This window comes from Pecten maximus, unplaced genomic scaffold (assembly GCF_902652985.1).
Source record: "Pecten maximus unplaced genomic scaffold, xPecMax1.1, whole genome shotgun sequence".
NCBI lineage: Eukaryota > Metazoa > Mollusca > Bivalvia > Pectinida > Pectinidae > Pecten > Pecten maximus.
In genome coordinates, this window is record NW_022979545.1 from 2,843 (window position 1) to 30,727 (window position 27,885).

Sequence of the window (27,885 nt, forward strand, 5' to 3'; positions counted from 1 at the left end):
TTTGAGTACATGTACCACCAACATTAGTAGTATCTCCATCGCTGTCATAGTAACCAGAATCACACACACATTTGGTACTACAAATGGCATTTGGGTCAGCACAGTCACCACATGTGTTTCCCAGTAGGCTTTCTGTAAAAGATATATTCAACTATAGATTGATTTTGTGAACAAACACATGTCTCCAGTTATCCTATACTAGGCACTGATTTGTTTGCACTCAATTGACCTTTGACTTTCTGTCAAGGTCACACTGCACTTTGCCAGCAGTGTTATGAAGTTATACATAAACTTTCAACATAATATCTTTAACAATTTGTAATTGCCTCATAAGAATTTAATTATTACAAAATTATGCACTTAGACAATTTGTATTTTTAGAGTTTGAACTTAAACATTTTATTTTTAGATTAAGGTCAAAGTGATGTACGTAGGATAATGCATTAAATATTGACTTAAGGTAATGCAAGTATAATACAAGTTCTGGTGAGATATCCAAAGGCGTAAGAAGAATTTTCATGGTCTGAACAAAATGTGCACTTACATACCCTTTGACCTTGAGGTCAAGGGAAAAATGATCAAAGGACAGAGCAGTGCACTTCTCAATCTTAAATGGTTTAGAAGTTATTGCCTTGACAAAGAAGTTATTCGAACAAGATGAACCCAGAATTACATTATGTCTCCTTTCATTCTAGGGGGAGACATATAATGAAATAAGTATCTCAAGGACTGAATGATCTTTGTGCTTTCTCTATTTTGATTATCTGATAACAAGGAAGCCTTCATAAGAAATCTAAAAGATATCTAAGAGAGAAAACTTCTGTGAATTAGAAGCCGCAATGCTAAACTTCACCTGTGAGTATTTTACTTTCTTGACTCAAATCTAATGGGTGCAACCAGGGGCCAATGGAAACCTACATATAAAGCTTGAGGCAAGAGGACATATGAAATCTAAGAGATATCTAAGAAGAACTTTTAGTGAATTAGAAATGGTAATGATTTTAACTGTCAGCCATTTTGTTTTCTTGATCAACTAACAAGAGCTGTTGGAGAACAGCATTGCTCGTCTCACAAATGTTTGTTAAAATATATTAATTGGTATGGTTTCGCAAATTGCATTAATAATATTTATTGTTATCTTGATCAGATTGTGTATTCATGCAATTTTCAAAACCATACAAACATTCGGGAGACAAGCTATGCTGTTGTAGATTGAATAAATATATTAAATAATTGCTTTTGGACCTATTTCTTCAGTTTTTTTTTTTATAATTATCCTAATGAGAGATAATTGTCTCCCTTGAAAAATGTTGAACTGTATAAATTGTCTAATGTGAGGATTTTCACATTGTTTTTTTTTTTTCAGTTTCACTCCAAGAAGGAATAGTGTAACTCCAGAAGGACTCTTTTACCAGACATCAGCACCCTAGTACAATTATAAAGGGATGTATTCATACCTTCCAACACTTGCATCAAAAACTTAAAGCCACATATACTCCTGAAGAAACATATATCAATGTTTACATTTTGAGCTTTTCACAGTTTTCAGACTTGATGCATACCTAACAGGCTATCATGAATAAGAATACAGGGAATTCCAAAAAATAATAACTGTGGCGGACAGACCAAGTTTCTATGAAAATTAGTCCCACAATGCAACGGCGGGTTTTACAGTCCATACAAAATGGTGGAACGCCGAAAGCGTGGACCTGGAAAAACACAGACAGATTCTCCCAAAAACAAGACGTAAAAGTGAGTGGAATCTGCAAAACCCGAGTATTTCTTAAGAAAGGAAATGATTCGTTTGAACTTAGTGAGAATAGAAGAGGGAATAGACTTGAATTCCGATTTTGCCGGACGTCTTTTGGATTGCTGGCTAGCTTTTGAACATTGTCAACTTCACCGATCTAAAATTTTATTAATGTTCAGTTGCATGCATATTGCTACATCTTAAAATGAAGTATTTAAATGTTAACTTTGTTTAACTTGTTCAGTTATTACACGAATATTCTGGTTATATGTTCAAATGAAAGCATTATGAGGCAAAGTTCACACATGATCGAAAATAATGTAAACGATGGCCATGTGTGTAGTTTATGTGCAGGACACATTGTTATAGCCTCGTTCTCTGCTCCAAGACAATCTCGCAATAAATAGAAATATGGTGAGTTATTTTTTACACTGATGTCTCAAGGACTCCCCCGGTCAAGCGTCCAGGCCAGTGGTCATTTTAATGTTAGGAGAGTGTGAATGAACATCTTGGATTGCTATTAATACATATGTGTGCAACTAGAATTAAAGGTTGTTTGGGAGTATGTGGCTTTAACCCAAAAAATTTTCAAAAATCTGTTTTTTTCCAAAAAAAATCTTTTAGTTAACTCCAGAAGAGGATAGTTTAACCCCCACAGGGACCATATTACCATAAATTACTATGCCTTTCAACACTTGCACCAATAACTTAACATTTGAAAAACCAACGACCATGCCAACGTTGAAGCCAATGCCGGAGTGACAACATAAGCTCTCCCTCTTCTTCAAAGAGACAAGCTCAAAAGCTAGATCACTGATAAGTTTTTAATTCAAGGGCCCCATCATATGGCAAGGGAGCAAAATATATATCACACAATCTCCCTATATGTTCGGCTAACAGAAATGGAAATACACATATAAATCTCTTTTGATATAGTTCATTTGTGTTATTTTCATCCTATGTATGTCTCAGAACCAGGGTCATATTCAGAGATCCACTTTTCATCTGAATATCCAACTTTGTTTTATAAGGTCTTAACAAAATATTCATTAAAGAAAGATACAAAATTGGACCCTAAACTTTGACCCAGTGACCCGGATATTGGCAAGAGGACTCCAAAATTCCAACCAGCTTTGATTACCTCAAAACAAATAGAAATCAGTGAAACCATCAAGAATTGTGACTTGACTTCTGACCCAGTGACCTTGACTTCTACACAATGACCTTAAAATTTAGTCGGTTGACTCCTTCTTTAATTCAAAACAAGTTTGGTTCATCATGTCTAGACAAAATGTTCATTAGCAAAAGGATGTAAAATGTAACCTTGATATTTTTAGTCAGCCAACTCATTGTTCAATTCTGACCTACCTCATTTCATGATGTCTGAACAAATTGTTCATCAGTGAAAATATACAAAATCTGAGCTTGGCCTTTGACACCATGACCTTGACCTTTGGTCAGCTGACACCTTGTTTAATTCTGACTAACTTTGCTTCATAATGTCTTTACAAAATGTTCATTAGTGAAAAGATACAAAAGGATGACCTAATAACCTTTGACAACAAAACCTTGATCATTGGTCAGCTGACTCCTCGTTTAATTCTGGACAACTTTGGGAACCCACATGTAATGTTTGAGAAATATCCCTCTTGTAGCTTTCATAAAACAGCAATAACAATCTCCCATGCTAAAAATCGAAGGCGGTGGCCTTTCGGCCAACTTGTTTCTAGATCAGACTCAAAATAAAAACAGCACAATAAGGGACCAAGGGAAACTCACATATGAAGTTTGAGAAAATTCCTTCTGGTACATTTCCAGAAATAGTGATAACAAGGATTGATCATGGACGGACGGACAATGAACTTACGATAGACCATGGATGCAGAGTAATACAAATAGCCCACCATCTGATGATGACAGATGGTGGGCTAAAAATTTCAATAGTATGAAACTTTAAACAGAATAAAGTATTGTTTAGTTCATTTTTCTTCCAGGGCTACATTTGTATCATCAATATAGCTGTAATTTGTTTTACATATTTCATTCATTCTAAACATGTTTTAAACAGTAGAAAACCTTACTTGTTGTAACCATCAATGGTGTTGTTGTTGTTACTAGTTGTTCAGTGGTCTGACTTCCAGATTCAATCGTCCTTACATAGAAGCTGTATTGTGATGCTGACTGTAATCCTGTGACTTCCAGAGATGTAGATGTATCACCAATTTTGTTGCTATTTCCTGCAGTACTGGTCCATGTCACCTCGTACCTGGTGACCTGACTACTGTAAGTGGACGGGGCTGCCCAGCTGATAGTGACAGAGTTGGTCCCAAGGTTTGAGTATCCCACTGAACTTACCACTAGGTTGTTTACTGGAATGATATTCCATATCTGCTTTATAGTAGTCTAAGAGTTCATTCATAAACTCATTTTCCATTCGTGATGACATCAAATTAGTATGACCATTGTTTATAGATTTTAACACATGATATGATACCAGATACATTAATCCCAATGAAAATATGTAACAAACACTGATTTTTAGAGTTAAAGAAAATGACTGTCAAAAGTTGTGGCACCAGATTTAATTGCTGGGGTAAAGATAACCTACAGCGTGTTATAGACCTGATCACAGGATTGAGATTTGCTTTACATGTAATACTTATAGAGAACCTTTGATAAGATGTCGAGTCCATGTATTAAGGTAATATTATAACTGTACATAAAACAAATACACTGTCAGGGTAGTTAGAATCTTTATGATATGAGGAAGATTCCTGGAAGGACATCAACTTTATTGAGTTTTTAAAACTTACTATTGACACATTCACCATCAGCTGTACCAAACCCATTGCTATCAAATGTTCCTGTGTTACATCTACATTTGTTGTCAGTAGCACAATCAGCTCCACTGGTCACACACTGGACAACTCCTACTAAACTATTACTACAGGTCTGGCTCAATGCGATCTCTGTAAAATAAAGAAAAAGTGTTTGTTCCTTCTTTGCAACTTGGAAAAAAGATCTCAGAAATTTTACTTCCATTATAAAAATCAACCACAATAAGTCAAAGATGAAAGATAATTTGCATTTAATATCATATGACTTGTATTTATCAAGTTAATGTTTTTCATAGTCAAACATTAAAATTGGTAACATAGGTAAAACAAGATAACTGGCAAGTCAGTGAGAGCTTCTGGTAATCTATGTGTCTCTAAACCAGAACTTAACTCAAGTGTAAAATCACATTGGTAGTGAGGCATCTTTTTCATTTTTTTCCATCAAGAAGTGGTCAGGTATATATATTGACCTCTGACCATTTAACTGTGGTCAGGTATATTGACCTCTGACCATTTAACTGTGGTCAGGTAAATTGACCAGAGACCATTTAACTGTGGTCAGGTATATATATATTGACCTCTGACCATTTAACCTTGAAGGATGCCCACCTAAATCTTAAAAGTGAAATTGATATTCCCGGAGCTCACAGACAGTAGTATCACAAAATGCTTATTCTACAATTGCAGCCATCCCAATATACTTATAATACAATTACAGCCATTGCAAAATGCAGCCATTAATAAACGCTACTACAATTGCAGTAACTAATTAGGATATAAATTGTCAATGCCACGTCATTAAATCTGATACACAAGCACACTTTTTTATAAACCTGATTCAATTTCTAATAGGAAGCTCAACCACCTTAAATCCGATGAATTAAATTCAAAATATATGAAAAAGTGGAAAACTTTTCCAAACATTTCCAACACTCAATTGATATTTTATCATATCTAGACCTATGATGATTATATAACCGAATGAGAACAGTATGAGATGCATGTATAATTATGAATTTTGGAGCCTTTTAAAAAAAACTCTTAAAGTGAATTTTGATGCAAAGAAAAGTAGTTCAAAATTAGAAGGGAGTTGATTATATTTGTATATAGAATTATAAACTTTTGAAAAACTTATATCATACTTTTGACTGGTTTTAATAACATTAACCTTGACCTTAAAATGTGATTAAATATAACAGGGAATTTTGCATATCATATTATTGACTAAAATACATTAAATCATTGATGTTACAAATGATCATGATGTGACCATCCAAATGATTTCCAATTATCATCGTACTTTATCGTACCTCATTTCCTCCAGAAGGAGATGTTTCAATACAGGAAATCAACAAAAGAAAGAGAGAGAGAAACAAGAAATATCTTTAAAAAAGATAAACGGCATAGTTTTAATGCTGGTGGTTATAATGTTAAACTGCTGGTGAAATAAATCAACGAACCAATGCGTTTCAGCACCGATAATAAAATTAGATCAGTTTCAATCATTTTTGGTAATAACAAGACTGCATTTCGATTTGAATCAGGAATATGATATTATTAATGTGTTGTTTGAAAAGATACATCCACCTATTTAGCTTGCATTCAATCTTAACTTTGTTTCGTTTTTAACTGCATATCTGCATTTTGCATTGACCGCTACATTGACCAATCACATACATGTACTTCATTTTGACCAGTAACGCCACCTGTCGCGTCATATCCGGGGCCAAAACAAAATTAGATGGCTATGCCGAAAAAGATCATACATGATTAGTGCATTAAAGTGTCAGAGTGGTAAGGAAAACTACAGGACTAAAATTTATCCACCATGTGAATCAGTCAAAGTAATTGACAGTCACTATATTACGAATAACAATGCATAGCTCATACAACGAATTTAGTAGACTTCATCAGGAATTGTCTTTGGGCTGCATTGACTGTGAAGGGAATTCCTGTGGGCGCTCTTAATAAGCTATGAGTAAAGGAGATAGTATCCATGTTCTCAATTGACAAAAGAACATTGGGGTCAAATTCGGGTAGAATGTTGTTCATAAAGTTTTGTCTTAGAATGTTGTTGTATGTACACGGAAGAGAGATGAACTGTAGCAATGTCAGAATTCTGTGAGCAATGTGGACACAGATTACCGACAAAATCTGTTGTAGTGCCAACAGGGAAAATAGGGAGTAGGTGGTTTGAATGTCGGATGGAGATTCCGCAGCAAGCCACATTATGTATGGAATATAAAAGAAGTGGATCTTTCAGAAAAAAAATTCTTGATCCTTTGCCATGCGTTCCATGAGGGACACTTTAACTATGTCTGGGAATTAAGTATCCTGTAGCATGATTAATTGTGGAATTTTTAGCCTGCACAGCAATATACGAATACAAATGTATAGTAAAAAGGTTGTTAGTCAGCTTAACATCATATAAATCTGACTTACTTGCAATACATATCTCACTAGTGGCTGTCGAGCCATCACTATCATAATAATCTGGGTTACAGTTATGCTCTATATATTCAGAGGAGTTTAATTTTTAGAAGGTTATGTTTTCGGAAGTTGCACTGTATATGCGGCCCAACCTCTCTGGCCTCAGGCCTATGGTACAACTTTGGATTTCCTTTGCCAAATGACATCAAAGTCCATTCAGCTGTTCAGGACTAGTAGAGATTTAAAGGATATACCTCTATTTCCCATATTTGACCCGATCCCTCCAGCCCCAGGGAGCCATGCCTCTCTTTAGACAACAATGGATCTCCATTTTGCCCAAAACTACTCCAAAACAAATTTGATAAAAATCCAATCTGTTATTTATAAGGACTGGCGTCAATTTAAAGTAAATATTGACATACAACAGAAGACCAATAAAATTATCTTAAGCTCATCAATTCATCAGACCAGGTGGGCTAGTAATAAATAAAATTTAATTATTGATGTTATGAAATGATTTTGATATGACTACTTATATGCATGATTTCAATTGCATTATATCAACTATTTGAAAAGAATCACAATTCACATATACAAAGGTCCTATTTAGGCAGCAGTGTCATTACAACTCATTGAACAAGTTATTACCGGGGGTATGTATATAGAGGTTACACAACGAGTAGCTGTTGGATATGGAATTTATTTCTCACAAGTACCTAAGTTATTTTTTAAGTTACAAAGATACAAGCTTTAAAATATAACTTACGAGTGTGAAATAAATTCCATATCCAACAGCCACTCGTCAAAGTTCAAATTCTTGATCAATCAAAAGGTCATATTCCACTAGTGGTATATAACATATATTTATCCAACAGTCGGGACATTTTTAAAATGGCTTGAGAGTGGAATAACACATTGTCAGGGTATTGTGGCAGAAATATATATCAGGTGCAGTTTGTATATTAATTGGGCACATTAATATTGTTACAGGATTCTCCTGTAAGAATTTCTGGTTGTCAAATTATTTCAGTAATACCAACATATCAATTAGGTATATTTTAATAAATGATTCTCTCTTTACATTTTCCTGTATCGCAGTGTCATTGGTCAATATATCATAGTGTTTGTCAAATCACTGAAAAATCCCAGTAAAATACACAGGATTCATCCCCTACACTAAATGATCTTAACAAAACATACAAGATCCATATTGACATACATGATTATAGTTAACGAACCCAAAACAGATCATTATTGATTTTATATTAACAGTCAACAGCATATCAGTATATAAATTAAACATGTGTGAATTAAAGGAACTATTTTTCGTCTACATAAATCATAATGCACAAAAGTAATCAGAACGTTTTTCTGAAATAAAAATGCATGTCACTGATCACATAACCTCCAGAAAGTAAAATCAAAGTCATGTTTTAAAAAGTTACACAACACAAAGACTATAAATATGACTCAAGGCAAGTTTTTAAGAATTGTATTATTTCCTTCACACACTGACTTGTTTTATAGGTTGAAGCCCCATGTTACTATACAATGTATATGGATACATTCTTGGAACATTCTATTATAGTAATTCACATGATGACAATGTTAAACCTCTTGACTTGTGGTCAAATGATTTATCGTTTAATTAGCCCCTAGGAATGGTCCGTCCAATAAAAAAATTCATGCTATCTAACTCTTATCTAAGTACTAGACCATCATGAAATAATCATAAACAAGTCGATCCATATCACTGACTTTTTTTCATTTATCTTATTAATTGTGTCTACATTTCGATCAACATCACTTTACTATTATGCTCTGTCTGCCATGTGAATACATATTTTGAGTACATGTTCCACGACAGCACGTGCGTCTGGTTAGTATTTATAGTAAAAATATCATACCATATTCTTACTATATCAACAGAATCTACAATGCATCGACTGTGGAACAGAAGTAGATTTGATTTATTTGATTTAAACATATCTTATTGTATCTTAATATACACATGGGAATTGGGCACAAGTTATCAAACTTATATATATATATTAAGCCCTTTCTCTATATAATTTTACATACATTATAATACATTTATTATAGTAGATTTGATAAGTGGACAATTATAGTAAGTATTGTTTATAGACCAATCAGATGGCCCCTGCACACCACTCTAATGTATACAAACTACTTCCGTTCCACAAACGATTCATCGTTGGCTGTCACGATTGCTTTTGATCCATTTTCTTATCTTTTTAAATTATTTTCATATGACAAAAAATTAAAATGCATTGATATTCAAGGATTCTTATCCAAGGATCCAAGGTAGGTTACTGACGTTTTTGTGCATTTGATATTTTAATCAGATTGAAGTTATATTCAAAGTGAATCAAAGCTTGAATCAAACCTTGTTGATATCTATAAATACTAACCAAAAATCAGACGCCTGTAATTCCACATTTGAACTATATCACCATTAAGTGTTAATATAGTAACCAGATTTCAGTCCACATTATTGGTATACTTACTTTGAGTACATGTACCACCAACATTAGTAGTATCTCCATCGCTGTCATAGTAACCAGAATCACACACACATTTGGTACTACAAATGGCATTTGGGTCAGCACAGTCACCACATGTGTTTCCCAGTAGGCTTTCTGTAAAAGATATATTCAACTATAGATTGATTTTGTGAACAAACACATGTCTCCAGTTATCCTATACTAGGCACTGATTTGTTTGCACTCAATTGACCTTTGACTTTCTGTCAAGGTCACACTGCACTTTGCCAGCAGTGTTATGAAGTTATACATAAACTTTCAACATAATATCTTTAACAATTTGTAATTGCCTCATAAGAATTTAATTATTACAAAATTATGCACTTAGACAATTTGTATTTTTAGAGTTTGAACTTAAACATTTTATTTTTAGATTAAGGTCAAAGTGATGTACGTAGGATAATGCATTAAATATTGACTTAAGGTAATGCAAGTATAATACAAGTTCTGGTGAGATATCCAAAGGCGTAAGAAGAATTTTCATGGTCTGAACAAAATGTGCACTTACATACCCTTTGACCTTGAGGTCAAGGGAAAAATGATCAAAGGACAGAGCAGTGCACTTCTCAATCTTAAATGGTTTAGAAGTTATTGCCTTGACAAAGAAGTTATTCGAACAAGATGAACCCAGAATTACATTATGTCTCCTTTCATTCTAGGGGGAGACATATAATGAAATAAGTATCTCAAGGACTGAATGATCTTTGTGCTTTCTCTATTTTGATTATCTGATAACAAGGAAGCCTTCATAAGAAATCTAAAAGATATCTAAGAGAGAAAACTTCTGTGAATTAGAAGCCGCAATGCTAAACTTCACCTGTGAGTATTTTACTTTCTTGACTCAAAATCTAATGGGTGCAACCAGGGGCCAATGGAAACCTACATATAAAGCTTGAGGCAAGAGGACATATGAAATCTAAGAGATATCTAAGAAGAACTTTTAGTGAATTAGAAATGGTAATGATTTTAACTGTCAGCCATTTTGTTTTCTTGATCAACTAACAAGAGCTGTTGGAGAACAGCATTGCTCGTCTCACAAATGTTTGTTAAAATATATTAATTGGTATGGTTTCGCAAATTGCATTAATAATATTTATTGTTATCTTGATCAGATTGTGTATTCATGCAATTTTCAAAACCATACAAACATTCGGGAGACAAGCTATGCTGTTGTAGATTGAATAAATATATTAAATAATTGCTTTTGGACCTATTTCTTCAGGTTTTTTTTTATAATTATCCTAATGAGAGATAATTGTCTCCCTTGAAAAATGTTGAACTGTATAAATTGTCTAATGTGAGGATTTTCACATTGTTTTTTTTTTTCAGTTTCACTCCAAGAAGGAATAGTGTAACTCCAGAAGGACTCTTTTACCAGACATCAGCACCCTAGTACAATTATAAAGGGATGTATTCATACCTTCCAACACTTGCATCAAAAACTTAAAGCCACATACTCCTGAAGAAACATATATCAATGTTTACATTTTGAGCTTTTCACAGTTTTCAGACTTGATGCATACCTAACAGGCTATCATGAATAAGAAACTGAAAGAAAATGTGTATTTATGAAAGAATACAGGGAATTCCAAAAAATAATAACTGTGGCGGACAGACCAAGTTTCTATGAAAATTAGTCCCACAATGCAACGGCGGGTTTTACAGTCCATACAAAATGGTGGAACGCCGAAAGCGTGGACCTGGAAAAACACAGACAGATTCTCCCAAAAACAAGACGTAAAAGTGAGTGGAATCTGCAAAACCCGAGTATTTCTTAAGAAAGGAAATGATTCGTTTGAACTTAGTGAGAATAGAAGAGGGAATAGACTTGAATTCCGATTTTGCCGGACGTCTTTTGGATTGCTGGCTAGCTTTTGAACATTGTCAACTTCACCGATCTAAAATTTTATTAATGTTCAGTTGCATGCATATTGCTACATCTTAAAATGAAGTATTTAAATGTTAACTTTGTTTAACTTGTTCAGTTATTACACGAATATTCTGGTTATATGTTCAAATGAAAGCATTATGAGGCAAAGTTCACACATGATCGAAAATAATGTAAACGATGGCCATGTGTGTAGTTTATGTGCAGGACACATTGTTATAGCCTCGTTCTCTGCTCCAAGACAAATCTCGCAATAAATAGAAATATGGTGAGTTATTTTTTACACTGATGTCTCAAGGACTCCCCCGGTCAAGCGTCCAGGCCAGTGGTCATTTTAATGTTAGGAGAGTGTGAATGAACATCTTGGATTGCTATTAATACATATGTGTGCAACTAGAATTAAAGGTTGTTTGGGAGTATGTGGCTTTAACCCAAAAAATTTTCAAAAATCTGTTTTTTTCCAAAAATAATCTTTTAGTTAACTCCAGAAGAGGATAGTTTAACCCCCACAGGGACCATATTACCATAAATTACTATGCCTTTCAACACTTGCACCAATAACTTAACATTTGAAAAACCAACGACCATGCCAACGTTGAAGCCAATGCCGGAGTGACAACATAAGCTCTCCCTCTTCTTCAAAGAGACAAGCTCAAAAGCTAGATCACTGATAAGTTTTTAATTCAAGGGCCCCATCATATGGCAAGGGAGCAAAATATATATCACACAATCTCCCTATATGTTCGGCTAACAGAAATGGAAATACACATATAAATCTCTTTTGATATAGTTCATTTGTGTTATTTTCATCCTATGTATGTCTCAGAACCAGGGTCATATTCAGAGATCCACTTTTCATCTGAATATCCAACTTTGTTTTATAAGGTCTTAACAAAATATTCATTAAAGAAAGATACAAAATTGGACCCTAAACTTTGACCCAGTGACCCGGATATTGGCAAGAGGACTCCAAAATTCCAACCAGCTTTGATTACCTCAAAACAAATAGAAATCAGTGAAACCATCAAGAATTGTGACTTGACTTCTGACCCAGTGACCTTGACTTCTACACAATGACCTTAAAATTTAGTCGGTTGACTCCTTCTTTAATTCAAAACAAGTTTGGTTCATCATGTCTAGACAAAATGTTCATTAGCAAAAGGATGTAAAATGTAACCTTGATATTTTTAGTCAGCCAACTCATTGTTCAATTCTGACCTACCTCATTTCATGATGTCTGAACAAATTGTTCATCAGTGAAAATATACAAAATCTGAGCTTGGCCTTTGACACCATGACCTTGACCTTTGGTCAGCTGACACCTTGTTTAATTCTGACTAACTTTGCTTCATAATGTCTTTACAAAATGTTCATTAGTGAAAAGATACAAAAGGATGACCTAATAACCTTTGACAACAAAACCTTGATCATTGGTCAGCTGACTCCTCGTTTAATTCTGGACAACTTTGGGAACCCACATGTAATGTTTGAGAAATATCCCTCTTGTAGCTTTCATAAAACAGCAATAACAATCTCCCATGCTAAAAATCGAAGGCGGTGGCCTTTCGGCCAACTTGTTTCTAGATCAGACTCAAAATAAAAACAGCACAATAAGGGACCAAGGGAAACTCACATATGAAGTTTGAGAAAATTCCTTCTGGTACATTTCCAGAAATAGTGATAACAAGGATTGATCATGGACGGACGGACAATGAACTTACGATAGACCATGGATGCAGAGTAATACAAATAGCCCACCATCTGATGATGACAGATGGTGGGCTAAAAATTTCAATAGTATGAAACTTTAAACAGAATAAAGTATTGTTTAGTTCATTTTTCTTCCAGGGCTACATTTGTATCATCAATATAGCTGTAATTTGTTTTACATATTTCATTCATTCTAAACATGTTTTAAACAGTAGAAAACCTTACTTGTTGTAACCATCAATGGTGTTGTTGTTGTTACTAGTTGTTCAGTGGTCTGACTTCCAGATTCAATCGTCCTTACATAGAAGCTGTATTGTGATGCTGACTGTAATCCTGTGACTTCCAGAGATGTAGATGTATCACCAATTTTGTTGCCATTTCCTGCAGTACTGGTCCATGTCACTTCGTACCTGGTGACCTGACTACTGTAAGTGGACGGGGCTGCCCAGCTGATAGTGACAGAGTTGGTCCCAAGGTTTGAGTATCCCACTGAACTTACCACTAGGTTGTTTACTGGAATGATATTCCATATCTGCTTTATAGTAGTCTAAGAGTTCATTCATAAACTCATTTTCCATTCGTGATGACATCAAATTAGTATGACCATTGTTTATAGATTTTAACACATGATATGATACCAGATACATTAATCCCAATGAAAATATGTAACAAACACTGATTTTTAGAGTTAAAGAAAATGACTGTCAAAAGTTGTGGCACCAGATTTAATTGCTGGGGTAAAGATAACCTACAGCGTGTTATAGACCTGATCACAGGATTGAGATTTGCTTTACATGTAATACTTATAGAGAACCTTTGATAAGATGTCGAGTCCATGTATTAAGGTAATATTATAACTGTACATAAAACAAATACACTGCCAGGGTAGTTAGAATCTTTATGATATGAGGAAGATTCCTGGAAGGACATCAAGTTTATTGAGTTTTTAAAACTTACTGTCTACACACACACCATCAGCTGTACCAAACCCATTGCCATCAAATGTTCCTGTGTTACATCTACATTTGTTGTCAGTAGCACAATCAGCTCCACTGGTCACACACTGGACAACTCCTACTAAACTATTACTACAGGTCTGGCTCAATGCGATCTCTGTAAAATAAAGAAAAAGTGTTTGTTCCTTCTTTGCAACTTGGAAAAAAGATCTCAGAAATTTTACTTCCATTATAAAAATCAACCACAATAAGTCAAAGATGAAAGATAATTTGCATTTAATATCATATGACTTGTATTTATCAAGTTAATGTTTTTCATAGTCAAACATTAAAATTGGTAACATAGGTAAAACAAGATAACTGGCAAGTCAGTGAGAGCTTCTGGTAATCTATGTGTCTCTAAACCAGAACTTAACTCAAGTGTAAAATCACATTGGTAGTGAGGCATCTTTTTCATTTTTTTCCATCAAGAAGTGGTCAGGTATATATATTGACCTCTGACCATTTAACTGTGGTCAGGTATATTGACCTCTGACCATTTAACTGTGGTCAGGTAAATTGACCAGAGACCATTTAACTGTGGTCAGGTATATATATTGACCTCTGACCATTTAACCTTGAAGGATGCCCACCTAAATCTTAAAAGTGAAATTGATATTCCCGGAGCTCACAGACAGTAGTATCACAAAATGCTTATTCTACAATTGCAGCCATCCCAATATACTTATAATACAATTACAGCCATTGCAAAATGCAGCCATTAATAAACGCTACTACAATTGCAGTAACTAATTAGGATATAAATTGTCAATGCCACGTCATTAAATCTGATACACAAGCACACTTTTTTATAAACCTGATTCAATTTCTAATAGGAAGCTCAACCACCTTAAATCTGATGAATTAAATTCAAAATATATGAAAAAGTGGAAAACTTTTCCAAACATTTCCAACACTCAATTGATATTTTATCATATCTAGACCTATGATGATTATATAACCGAATGAGAACAGTATGAGATGTATAATTATGAATTTTGGAGCCTTTTAAAAAAAACTCTTAAAGTGAATTTTGATGCAAAGAAAAGTAGTTCAAAATTAGAAGGGAGTTGATTATATTTGTATATAGAATTATAAACTTTTGAAAAACTTATATCATACTTTTGACTGGTTTTAATAACATTAACCTTGACCTTAAAATGTGATTAAATATAACAGGGAATTTTGCATATCATATTATTGACTAAAATACATTAAATCATTGATGTTACAAATGATCATGATGTGGCCATCCAAATGATTTCCAATTATCATCGTACTTTATCGTACCTCATTTCCTCCAGAAGGAGATGTTTCAATACAGGAAATCAACAAAAGAAAGAGAGAGAGAAACAAGAAATATCTTTAAAAAAGATAAACGGCATAGTTTTAATGCTGGTGGTTATAATGTTAAACTGCTGGTGAAATAAATCAACGAACTAATGCGTTTCAGCACCGATAATAAAATTAGATCAGTTTGAATCATTTTTGGTAATAATAAGACTGCATTTCGATTTGAATCAGGAATATGATATTATTAATGTGTTGTTTGAAAAGATACATCCACCTATTTAGCTTGCATTCAATCTTAACTTTGTTTCGTTTTTAACTGCATATCTGCATTTTGCATTGACCGCTACATTGACCAATCACATACATGTACTTCATTTTGACCAGTAACGCCACCTGTCGCGTCATATCCGGGGCCAAAACAAAATTAGATGGCTATGCCGAAAAAGATCATAAATGATTAGTGCATTAAAGTGTCAGAGTGGTAAGGAAAACTACAGGACTAAAATTTCTCCACCATGTGAATCAGTCAAAGTGATTGACAGTCACTATATTACGAATAACAATGCATAGCTCGTACAACAAATTTAGTAGACTTCATCAGGAATTGTCTTTGGGCTGCATTGACTGTGAAGGGGATTCCTGTGGGCGCTCTTAATAAGCTATGAGTAAAGGAGATAGTATCCATGTTCTCAATTGACAAAAGAACATTGGGGTCAAATTCGGGTAGAATGTTGTTCATAAAGTTTTGTCTTAGAATGTTGTTGTATGTACACGGAACAGAGATGAACTGCAGCAATGTCAGAATTCTGTGAGCAATGTGGACACAGATTACCGACAAAATCTGTCGGTAGTGCCAACAGGGAACAAAGGGAGTAGATGGTTTGAATGACGGATGGAGATTCCGCAGCAAGCCACATTATGTATGGAATATAAAAGAAGTGGATCTTTCAGAAACAAGAGGCCCATGGGCCTTAACGGTCACCTGATTTTTGAAATATTTCAGTAAATTTGAATGAAAGAATGAATTTCAAAACAAATAAAACAAATGATAGTCAAAAATGTAATTTCCCTATAACTACAGTAAAGTTTATCCCCCCCATGGGGCAAACGCGAGACCCCAGGGCTAGGAAATTCACAATTATGGTAAAGCACCTTAAGACCCTTCGATCTGTGAAGAGTATTTAATTCTACTTTATTTGGGCTGTAAGAAGAAGATTTTTGAAATTTCTGTTAATTTGACCCTTTTTGGCCCCACCCATCAGCCCCTGGGGGTCAGTCAGGGCCAACATGTACATACCATCGAACTGTCATCCCAAGCTGATAATGTTAACAAAGTTAGAATGAATTCCAATACAAATTCAACAAATAATAGTCAAAAATGTGATTTCCCTATATAAACTATAGTAAAGTTTACCCCCTCCCCAGGGGCAAACGTGAGACCCCAGGGTCATGAAATTCACAATTTTGGTAAAGCCCCTTAAGATCCTTCCATCTATGAAGAGTATTTGATTCTACCATATCTGAGAGTAGAGAAGAAGATTTTTGAAATTTTAGTCAATTTGACCCTTTTTGGCCCCGCCCACCAGGCCCTGGGGGTCAACTAGGGCCAACATGTACATACCATCAAACTGGCATCTCATGCTGATAATTTGAACCAAGTTAGAATGAATTCCAATACAAATCCAACAAATAATAGTCAAAAATGTGATTTCCCTATATAAACTATAGTAAAGTTTACTCCCTCCCCAGGGGCAAACGTGAGACCCCAGGGTCATGAAATTCACAATTTTGGTAAAGCACCTTAAGATCCTTCCATCTATGAAGAGTATTTGATTCTACAATATCTGAGAGTAGAAAAGAAGATTTTTGAAATTTTAGTCAATTTGACCCTTTTTGGCCCCGCCCACCAGCCCCTGGGGGTCAACTAGGGCCAACATGTACATACCATCAAACTGTCATCCCATGCTGATAATTTGATACAAGTTAGAATGAATTCCAATACAAATCCAACAAATAATAGTCAAAAATGTGATTTCCCTATATAAACTATAGTAAAGTTTACCCCCTCCCCAGGGGCAAACATGAGACCCCAGGGTCATGAAATTCACAATTTTGGTAAAGCACCTTAAGATCCTTCAATCTATGAAGAGTATTTGATTCTACCATATCTGAGAGTAGAGAAGAAGATTTTTGAAATTTTAGTCAATTTGACCCTTTTTGGCCCCGCCCACCAGCCCCTGGGGGTCAACTAGGGCCAACATGTACATACCATCAAACTGTCATCCCATGCTGATAATTTGATACAAGTTAGAATGAATTCCAATACAAATCCAACAAATAATAGTCAAAAATGTGATTTCCCTATATAAACTATAGTAAAGTTTACCCCCTCCCCAGGGGCAAACGTGAGACCCCAGGGTCATGAAATTCACAATTTTGGTAAAGCACCTTAAGATCCTTCCATCTATGAAGAGTATTTGATTCTACCATATCTGAGAGTAGAGAAGAAGATTTTTGAAATTTTTGTCAATTTGACCCTTTTTGGCCCCGCCCCTCAGGCCCCTGGGGGATGGGGACCATATAATTCACAAATTTAGTTGAACATTAGCCATAGAAGCTCCCTGCCAAATTTCATTGAATTTGGTTCAGTGGTTTTGGAGAAGATGTTGAAAATGTAAATTGTTTACGGACGGACGACGGACGACGCACGACGACGGACAAAAGGCGATAAGAATAGGTCACTTGAGACTTTCTTGATCATTTGCCATGCGTTCCATGAGGGACACTTTAACTATGTCTGGGAATTAAGTATCCTGTAGCATGATTAATTGTGGAATTTTTAGCCTGCACAGCAATATACGAATACAAATGTATAGTAAAAATCTGCTTCGCCAAAGTTAATGTATTATTAAAGTCTTCCGAAGAAGTCTACTGTTATCAACAATTGAAGCTCCAGGTTGTTAGTCATCGTAACATTGTATAACTCTGACTTACTTGCAGTACATATAGTCCAGTCATTTAAAGATTTGACCTCAAACTAATTGCAAAAGAATTAACTTTATTGGTTTTAAATAGAATACGACACCCTTTAAATCATACCAAAAGTCTAGAAAAATCTAAGTTGGGGAAAATGAAAAATAATGGCATTGAATTAGTCAAATATTGTCAATACGGTGTTTTGCGAGTATGGGCCGCCGTAGTGAGATTTGAGACGATTCGCCCCACCGGCACCGCGATGTTACGAAGCAGAATACATCATTATATACAAATATATTTGCAAGTAAGTTATAATTCCAGTTTGAAAATGAAATGTTGTATGTAAAATTGTGGTCTTTTCATACAAGAATGATAATGTTATGCCATTTCGGAATGTCGGACAGCGTAAAGTGAAGTGAGTTCGGGTTTGTTTACATTCTACGTACGACGACGTCTGCTTTCACCGGGCGCATATTTCTTGTATTTCAGACTAACGTCTTACAAATTACATTGATTTTTGCATATTGTGTACAATGTCTTGAATATAGATGTGCTAAGGCTACCCTTTTTAATTTTTAATGCTAAAATAACGGAAGACGGCCTCGATAAAAAATTCAAAGTATGGAAGCCGTGTAGTGCTACAAAAACGGAGATTATAATACATCGTAAACTAATTTCACACACGAGTATTTCCTACAGTGTGGACGTATTTTTTAATCATTGTTGGATTCTTCTCATTCTTCTACTCCTCAGTTTTTAAATGCATTAATACATGAATTGAATATTTGTTTGTTTGTGCTTATTTAATAAAATACTGCTATCTTTTTTTAATATTGCGTTGATTTTTAGGTTTTATTCATTTCTTTTATTATTTTACTTTATTATACATGTATTTTTCTTAATTTCAGTTGAAAAGAATAGCAGATCAAATATTCTACTAGTTAAGTTTGGTGAATAGTTACCTTTTATTTGTGTTTCACTTATTTGTTTTTTTTATGTTTGGGAAATTGTAATTTGTTTTACTATAAGTTAATAAATTAAACTTCTAGTGCCTTATATTTGTTTTTCTTTGGGTTTTTTTTTGGGTTTTTTTTGTTTTTTTTTTGTTTTGTTTTTTACTATGATTTCTACGGTATTTGCCTATAACGCGTCTGAAACAGGGGCACAATTCTTTTTTCAGAAATAATGAATAATCAAGTACGGAACTGTCTGCTGTGTCAAGGCGAAATTAATGAGAAAGGGGTACAAATACAAGACAAAGGAAGCCAACGTATTAACGAAGCTAGTATTGAAAGGGGTGATACCCTGCGATCCAAATCGGGTGACTTCGTCCACATCCATTGCCGGAAAGTATATACCAATCCAAATGTCATAAACAAAGTGAAAAAGGAAAATGAAGCTGAAACCGTAAAAACCACAGACCAAATACCTGTATTACGATCACATCATGTCTTCAACTTTTCATGTCATTGCCTCTTTTGCGGACAAACTGCAAAATCACAAAATAAAAAACGTGGAAACGATGTATTCCCAGTGCGGACGGACGATTTCCAGACGAGGGTGATTCAGATTTGTGCTGAAAGGGATGATAATTGGGCAGCTGACGTCCGTGGTCGTATAGAATCGGTGAACGATTTGCATGCAGCAGATGCGGTTTATCACCAGTCCTGTAATGTCAATTTCAGGACTGGGAAATTCATTCCACATGCTTTTTCATTTGAACCACAGAGCGGCACAAAACAAAAGAAAAAAGGCAGGCCGAGTATTACCACAGATTACTTCCAGGAGGTTATTGACTATTTAATCAGCAATGAGGATGAACAATTAACAGTTTCTGACCTTGTGAGAAAGATGACCGAATCATGTGGCGAATTAGCATATAGTACCGTGTATATGAAAAAGAGACTGCTGGAACATTTTGGGGATAGTGTTTTGATTACTGAAATTAACGGGAGATCAAATGTCGTGACTCTGCGTCGAACAGCCGAATCCATCCTTCAGGAATTTTACTGTACACCTAAAAAAAACTCAGAGGAACAAAAATCAGCTATACTTGACACGGCAGCGAAACTCATAAGAGCTGACATAAAGTCCTTAAATTTCAGTAGGGAGTTCTACCCGTCATCATCGGATATATCTGATATTGAATCCAACAAGAGATATGTTCCTGGCAGTCTTTTAACGTTGCTGACTTCTGTCTTCAGTGAAAAGGATAGTGCTTTGAAAACGGTATCAATTGGACAAGCCATCATGCAGGCCAGTAGACCTCGATCTCTACTTCCACCTCTTCAGATTGGCCTAGGTGTACAGCTCCACCATCATTTTGGTTCCAAATTTCTAATAGATACATGCCATAGCTTGGGATTTTGTTCGTCCTATGCAGAAGTACAGAGGTATGCGTCCTGTGCTGCTGCGTCACAAGGTACGTCTGTCTATGGTGTTTCTCCCCATAGCTGTATCCAGTTTGTTGCCGACAACGTCGACCACAACATCCGAACTTTGGATGGCTACAATACATTTCATGGTATGGGAATCATCGCCGGGGTAACTCCTGGCATGTTCACTGCTAGACCTGTTTCAAGAACTCTTGTGACAACCAATGACCTGATTGAACTTGGAAAGATAGAGATCCATAACTACAGGCAACCTACCAATAAGATGGGAAGCATGACATTCGCGTCGCTCAAACAGATGCAAAAGATGGATTCCACCTGGAAACTGGATGCATTGACTCAGATTGTATGGCCTTTAAGATCGCCTACGCCAGGATGGTCAGGTCTTATGCAAATGATTGCATCAGGATCATATCCAGGTAAATCATCATTTACATTTCTACCAATGATTGATCTAAACCCAAGTGATCTATCATGCGTTTTTTCAACACTAAGATTTATAAGTGAGCAGGCCAGACTCTACAACAAAACCCCGATCATCACATTTGACCAACCACTCTACTGGAAAGCATTTACCATCATATCCAATGATGAGCCAGGGAGCAACCTCAAATCAATCGTCCTACGCTTAGGAGGATTTCACTTAGAAATGAGCTTTCTTGGAGCTGTTGGCCATCTTATGTGTGGATCGGGTCTACATCAGCTTTTAGAGACAGTGTATTCCCCCAATGCAGTTTCTCATATGATCACAGGGAAAGCCGTTGCAAGAGCACTTCGAGGTCACATGCTAGTTGACGTTGCTCTTCATGCTCTTCTTGTGTCTGAAGTGTTTGGAGTAAAGCTTCCAGTCGACGTAGCGGAGAACATGGAGACAGAAGAGAATCTTCAAGATGAAGATGCGCCAGCGTTTTCGAATCATGGATCTCACATGTTATCTCAAGCAGCAAACTTGTATGATCAGCTCGTAGCTGGAGACATTTCTATTGAAACACTGTGTAACAACTCGGTTTTAACTGAAGCATTTGACTTGCTTGCTGAGAACTCAAAGAGATATGAACAAATGCGCACAGCAAGGCTTTGGATTCAGTATTCTGAAATGATACAAATTCTCAGATCATTCATAAAGGCCGAGAGAACAGGTGATTGGGAAATGCATTTGAAATGTATACAGGATATGCTACCATACTTCGCCGCTGCAGGGCACAATCTTTACACGAAGTCTGGATATACTTACCTCACACAGATGCAGAACCTGGAAACTGAACATCCAGATGTTTACCAACAGTTTCTGTCTGGATATCACGTCTTTCGAAGGAGTGATCGTTTCTGGGCTGGTCTATCATGCGACCTTGTTATAGAGCAAGAACTTATGAGAAGTGTAAAGACATCAGGAGGACTAACCAGAGGTCGTGGAATGGGTGATGTCCAGAGGAGTCAGTGGCTATTGTCAATGCCTGCATGTGCAGACATGAATAACGCTCTGCAAGTTTTGACAGGCGTGGGATTTCAAACTAGCGACCAACATAAGGAGGCCACTGCTGCAAGGAAGGAACGAGACCATAAGGATATAACAAAAGTCCTGGGTTTCTTGAGCGACCGAAATCCCTTTTCAGGTTCTGTGTCTTTACGGAACATTGAAACAGGCGAGGTAGCGGATGATAGCGTAAACCAAGACCACGCAAAGGAGGTGGGTGAACGTATTATAGCATCCATGGAAGGGAAAAGGGTTCTTGAATTCTCATTCAAGCGATCCAATCAAGTGCAAACCCAAGGGGATAAATCCTGTGTCAAGGTAGATGGGGAGAGTGTGCTAATTGACCCTCAACTCCTTTTCCAGCGCCTCACGATTGCCGCTACGGGACTCTTAGAAGACCTTCCTACGGTGTTTAAGTATGAGCTGTGTAGCTACCCTTCATCATTGTTTGAGGCATCAGGTCTTCCTAGGGCAGCACAGAAAGCATCTCTAGCAGATTGCATTTGGAGTATGGGGGATTGTGGAATTGCAAAACTTCCAGACGACTTACTAACTGTACTAGACGGTGGTTCCCTGTTGCAAAGAATCCCATGGAATGTTGGTGATTCATTTGCGAACATTTGTCAAACGTACGTACAACACGTTACAATGAAGTACGCAGATTCTGTTGTTGTCTTCGATGGTTATACCAGTAAATTGTCAACGAAGGATGTTACCCATATCAGGCGCTCAAATGGTGCAACAGCACAGAAAGTAGACTTCACCGAGGAAATGCCCTGTCGAATGAAGAAAGAACGATTCCTGTCCAACATAGAAAATAAGCAGCACTTCATAGACCTGTTAGGTTCTAAACTGCAGCAAAGTGGTTGTACGACTGTGCACTCAGATGAAGATGCAGATCTTCTTATCACACAGACTGCTGTCAATTGTGCAGCAATTAAAGATGTTGTTGTAGTTGGAGAGGACACAGATCTTCTTGTTCTGCTCTGTTATCACGCCGGTCGTCAGAATCATGCAATTTACTTCAAATCCGATTGTAAAAGATCTCTTGGGAAAGAAATTAAGATATGGGACATCGGTAAGACAAAAGAGGTTCTTGGAAATCAATGCAGCCTGTTACCCGTGTTACATGCTTTGAGCGGATGTGATACGACATCTCGACTCTTTGGTATCGGCAAAGGGCCAGCGTTCAAGAAGCTACAATCATCTGACGTCCTCCAAGTCCATGCTCGTGTCTTCCTGGATAGTACATCTGATGTAGATGCAGTTGCATCGGCAGGAGAAGAGATTCTCACGGCCTGGTATGGCGGACAACCATTTGAGACCTTAGATCTCCTGCGTTTCAGAAGATTTGCAGCAAAAACGCACACAGGCGTCACATCTGTGAAAGTACACACCTTGCCTCCAACTTCAAATGCGGCCAGGTTCCACTGTATGCGGTCGTTTCTTCAGTGTCAGTGTTGGATTGGTAATGGGTGTAACTTTGTTCCACAAAACTGGGGATGGTTTGTCAAAGAGAACTACCTATTACCCGTGAAATGTACAATGCCTCCAGCTCCAGAACAGCTGCTTAAAGTGGTTAAATGTGGATGCAAATTGAATTGCGACACGAAAAGATGCACGTGCCGTAAAAACGGTTTGTCGTGTTCTGTGGGTTGCGGCGAGTGTAGGGGTACAAGCTGTTCGAATTCATTACCAGTGACGCATGCAGATTTGAACGAGGACTTGTAAATGACTGGTTTGTACTTCATTACTGTAATATCCCAAAAACTTATAAATGAACATTACCATGCTTTTAAAAGAAACTAAATATAACTGTGTAAATGCAAATACAAATATATGGTTAACCTGCAATAGACTTGTATAAAAATACGTTTAGCCCCCATTTCCTTGCTACATGTGAGTCCCCAAAGGTCAATCATTATGCTAAAATGACAAAAGCATGCTTAATAACTGCCCTGGATTGGTTTCTTTATATATATGTAGTAGGTTTGAGATTATATATGATAAAAACAACATGCAAAACACAGGGAAATCATTTTTATACTCACATTTCTTGAAATGATGAGATTATTTACAAGTGGAGATAATTCTAAGGCTGTGTCGTCAATAGACATGCAAAATAATATGCAATGACACTCAATTTGATCAGCATTATCACTTCTAACTTTAATATACAATCAGTTGTTCTACCATAAGGGATTTTCTTTTGATAACCAAAAATTTACCTCTATACTCTATTATCTTTACTTAACCTAAATCACGATTATTAAAAAATATGGTATAAATTTGCGAAATTTGCTTGAAAGATTTAACAAAGAGTTGTTACATTTCTCGTCCGTTGCTTAATTTTTAATTTTAAAGCAATACAAATTTGAAAGAGACAGAAAAAAACCAATGAAATCATTTCCACTTTGAATTTTTGATTTTTTTTTATAAGGGGAGGTAATTATCGGGTCTTTATGACGTCATGATTTATCTAAATCAATATAGTGTGATATGTCCTGAAAGGTGCACTATCTGTGCTTATTCTAATGTATATATAGTTGTTCTATCTGAAAGACTTTATTTTTTATTCCGAAAATTATACACCTACCCCCCATATTTTCTTTAAATGATTTGTATTCAAGTAAGGTATAAAAAAGGTGAAAAAATAACTTTTCCCTTTCGGTGATGGCTTTAGACTTTTTAAATATTAAGCAAGACATGTTACAGATAATAGAAACTCAAAAATAAATTCTTTTGCAATTAGTTTGAGGTTAGCCATATTTTTACTATAAAATGACTGGACTAATATCCCACTAGTGGCTGTCGAGCCATCACTGTCATAGTAACCCTCATTACAGGTACACTCATTATTGGTGGTACACACAGAGTTGTCCTTGCATGCATTTGTTGGTAATGAAGTGCATGTCATTCCTGGATTTAATCCTGATTTGGAAGATATTCATTTGACACAATCAGTTTTGTTTTATCAAGCTATAGGGTTAAAGTGTCATCAAAGTGACCACATAACTGAGATATGTTGCATATAATAATAATGACTACAATGAATCAAATCATTGATGTTATATAATGATCATCTAAATGATTTCCAATCATATATTAAGAATACAGTAAACTAAAGAGAATGGAATGGGTTACACAATGTCAAACTTTAAACAACGTTAATTAATAGGCCCAGACGGAGAGATGACGGGATGAAACCTATTGTCCCCCTGGTTTCACTAATGCTCTATATATTCATAGGAGTTCGATTTTTAGAAGGTTAGGTTTTCGGAAGTTGCACTGTATACGCGGCCCAACCTCTCTGGCCTCACTGGCCTAGGGTACAACTTTGGATTTCATGACATCAAAATCCATTCAGCTGTTCAGGACAAGTAGAGATTAAAAGGATATACCTCTATTTCCCATATTAGGCCCCACCCCTCCAGCCCCAGGGAGCCATGCATCTCTTTAGACAACATTGGATCTCCATTTTGTCCAAAACTACTCCAAAGGTGGCAGTTTGAGAAATGGCGTTCTGAGCGAGGAATTCGGCGATGTTTTCACAGATTGTGTTTTGGATGTAACAATTCGTATTGAGTGGCACGGTAGGTTAAAGATGAATGTTTTCTGATAACGGTCGCATGTAGTGTGTGCCGTGTCAGTTTGAATAAATGTGTTTTTTAGTCAATTGAAGTGAGATGGGGTGCCGTTTCGCTCGTGGCGTAGTTGCCAACCTTCCCTCTTACACATTACAAAGTACCGCTGTCATATCAAAAAAAAAAATCGAAAGTGATATTTTCTATATGCAAGCGCCTGTGCTTCGGACCAGGTGAGCTAACAATCAGGTAATTCATGAAGTCTATTGAGCATGAGCATGATATCAATTTGACCCCTGCAGGTGGTTGAAATGTAATTTCATACAAGAGATATGGTTGTGAGTAATTTTAATAAGTGGAAGTTTTACGGAAAATGGAACATTAATGAAGTTGGTAAAGCTTGAATGTCAAAAATTTATTTGTATAGTAACAATGGCATCATTTTAGAACCCATGTCGTTGAAACATGAGCTCGTACAAGAGATGCTGGTTTTAAGTGTATGAAATTTCAAGACAACTGGATCATTAAAGAAAGTAGAGTGCTAGGGTACAGTTTCCATAACAATCTGTGTACACACATTTACATTTACATTTGATATATGCACCCTAAAAATTACCTTGAAACAGCTAAGAAAAGGACTATACCAGTGTATTTTACGCACAAAAAAAATGTTGAGGAAAATCTTGATGGTACAGGAAGATCTTTGTACCAATGTAATCACTGCACCCCAACTTCGTTTAATTGGGTAAAATTTCAAGTATATAAAAAAAATGCAAGTCCCTAAAATATTCCTTATGTACTTTGCGCGATATAGGCATTTCCCATTAGGAAAACTCAGTGGGAAAGATCTACACACACTGGCATCTCTAATGAGTTTCTCGTTACTTAACAATTCTCTTTTAATTACAAAACATATACAACAGGAACAACAATACCTTGTTTATGATGTCAATCAACTTTAATGACTTATATATTTACAGGTGTTACAATTCATGTATACTCTAATCAGTTGTCTTCCATTAGATGAAATCTTGTTTGTTGATTACCGAACATATAAATGCCAGTAATTATAAATTCACTCTAGGATCTCTAATTGTAAATATGGAACTGATCTTAGTTACAGGGATGTTAGTCTCAAGCATTAACCCCTGAACCCTCATTATCACCTAAAGTCTTACAAGAATCCAAGAGGGATCTCATTGTCCACCATATATTGTATAGAATAGTCCATATTTGGTCTATCTATATAAGATATGTAAGGCTGTCCCCTTCACTGCTTGATCCTTTTAATCATTTAAAAACAAAGAAACCTAGGTATACCGGTAAACAGTTAAAATTCAAAAAGTGGCCATTTTGTCTTCTGATCAATCTCAAAATTCAATATGTACATACAATGAGTTCAAGTCTTGTTTAATAGAATGCCAAGTGTAGGATATTGCCCAAAAAAATTGCCGAACAGTTCAAACAAATATCAAGAGAAATCATGTGTTCTACATATACCCCGATAAAAGTAAATTAAAATGCAAAAAAATCAGTAATCTATGTACTTACTTGTTACACAGGTTGATCCACTTTCGTAATGAGTTGTCGTGTCACAGGCACATGATCCATCACTACAGATCTCCTCTGTAGTACAGTTACTCACAGGATCATTAGTACAGGCTGTACCAACATCTGCTTTACATCCTCCATTGTACAACAAGACCGTCTATGGACACAAAATGTCAATTACACTTTTTCAAGAGAAAAAAATTGCATAAATCATTTAAAACATATTTGTTTTTACTGGTACATTCAATTTGATGAATGAACAAGTACAGAAAATAAGGCCCGTGTTTGGCCTCTTTAATAATAAGATGTTCATTAGGCCTATATGTTGTAAATTATAATCAGTGAAACAAATCAAGTGAATAAATGTTCCCAACCAGACCCAACTCAAAATGGTAAGTGACCTTGACCCAAAACCTAACTTTTCCTACATATTATGGTCC

At 35.9% G+C, this 27,885-nt stretch overlaps 1 protein-coding gene across 1 annotated transcript; it reads right to left on the reverse strand.

Annotated features, from left to right (window-relative positions):
- Positions 1 to 27,602, reverse strand: LOC117318887 (the record flags this gene model as incomplete). The annotated part of the gene is given in 9 exon segments (XM_033873814.1): positions 1 to 132; positions 3,832 to 4,119; positions 4,564 to 4,719; positions 9,546 to 9,677; positions 13,405 to 13,692; positions 14,137 to 14,292; positions 18,462 to 18,474; positions 25,108 to 25,241; positions 27,446 to 27,602. Coding segments are annotated over 9 exon segments (1,456 nt in total), but the record flags the coding sequence as incomplete, so codon positions are not given.
- Between the last annotated feature and the right edge of the window lie 283 nt (positions 27,603 to 27,885).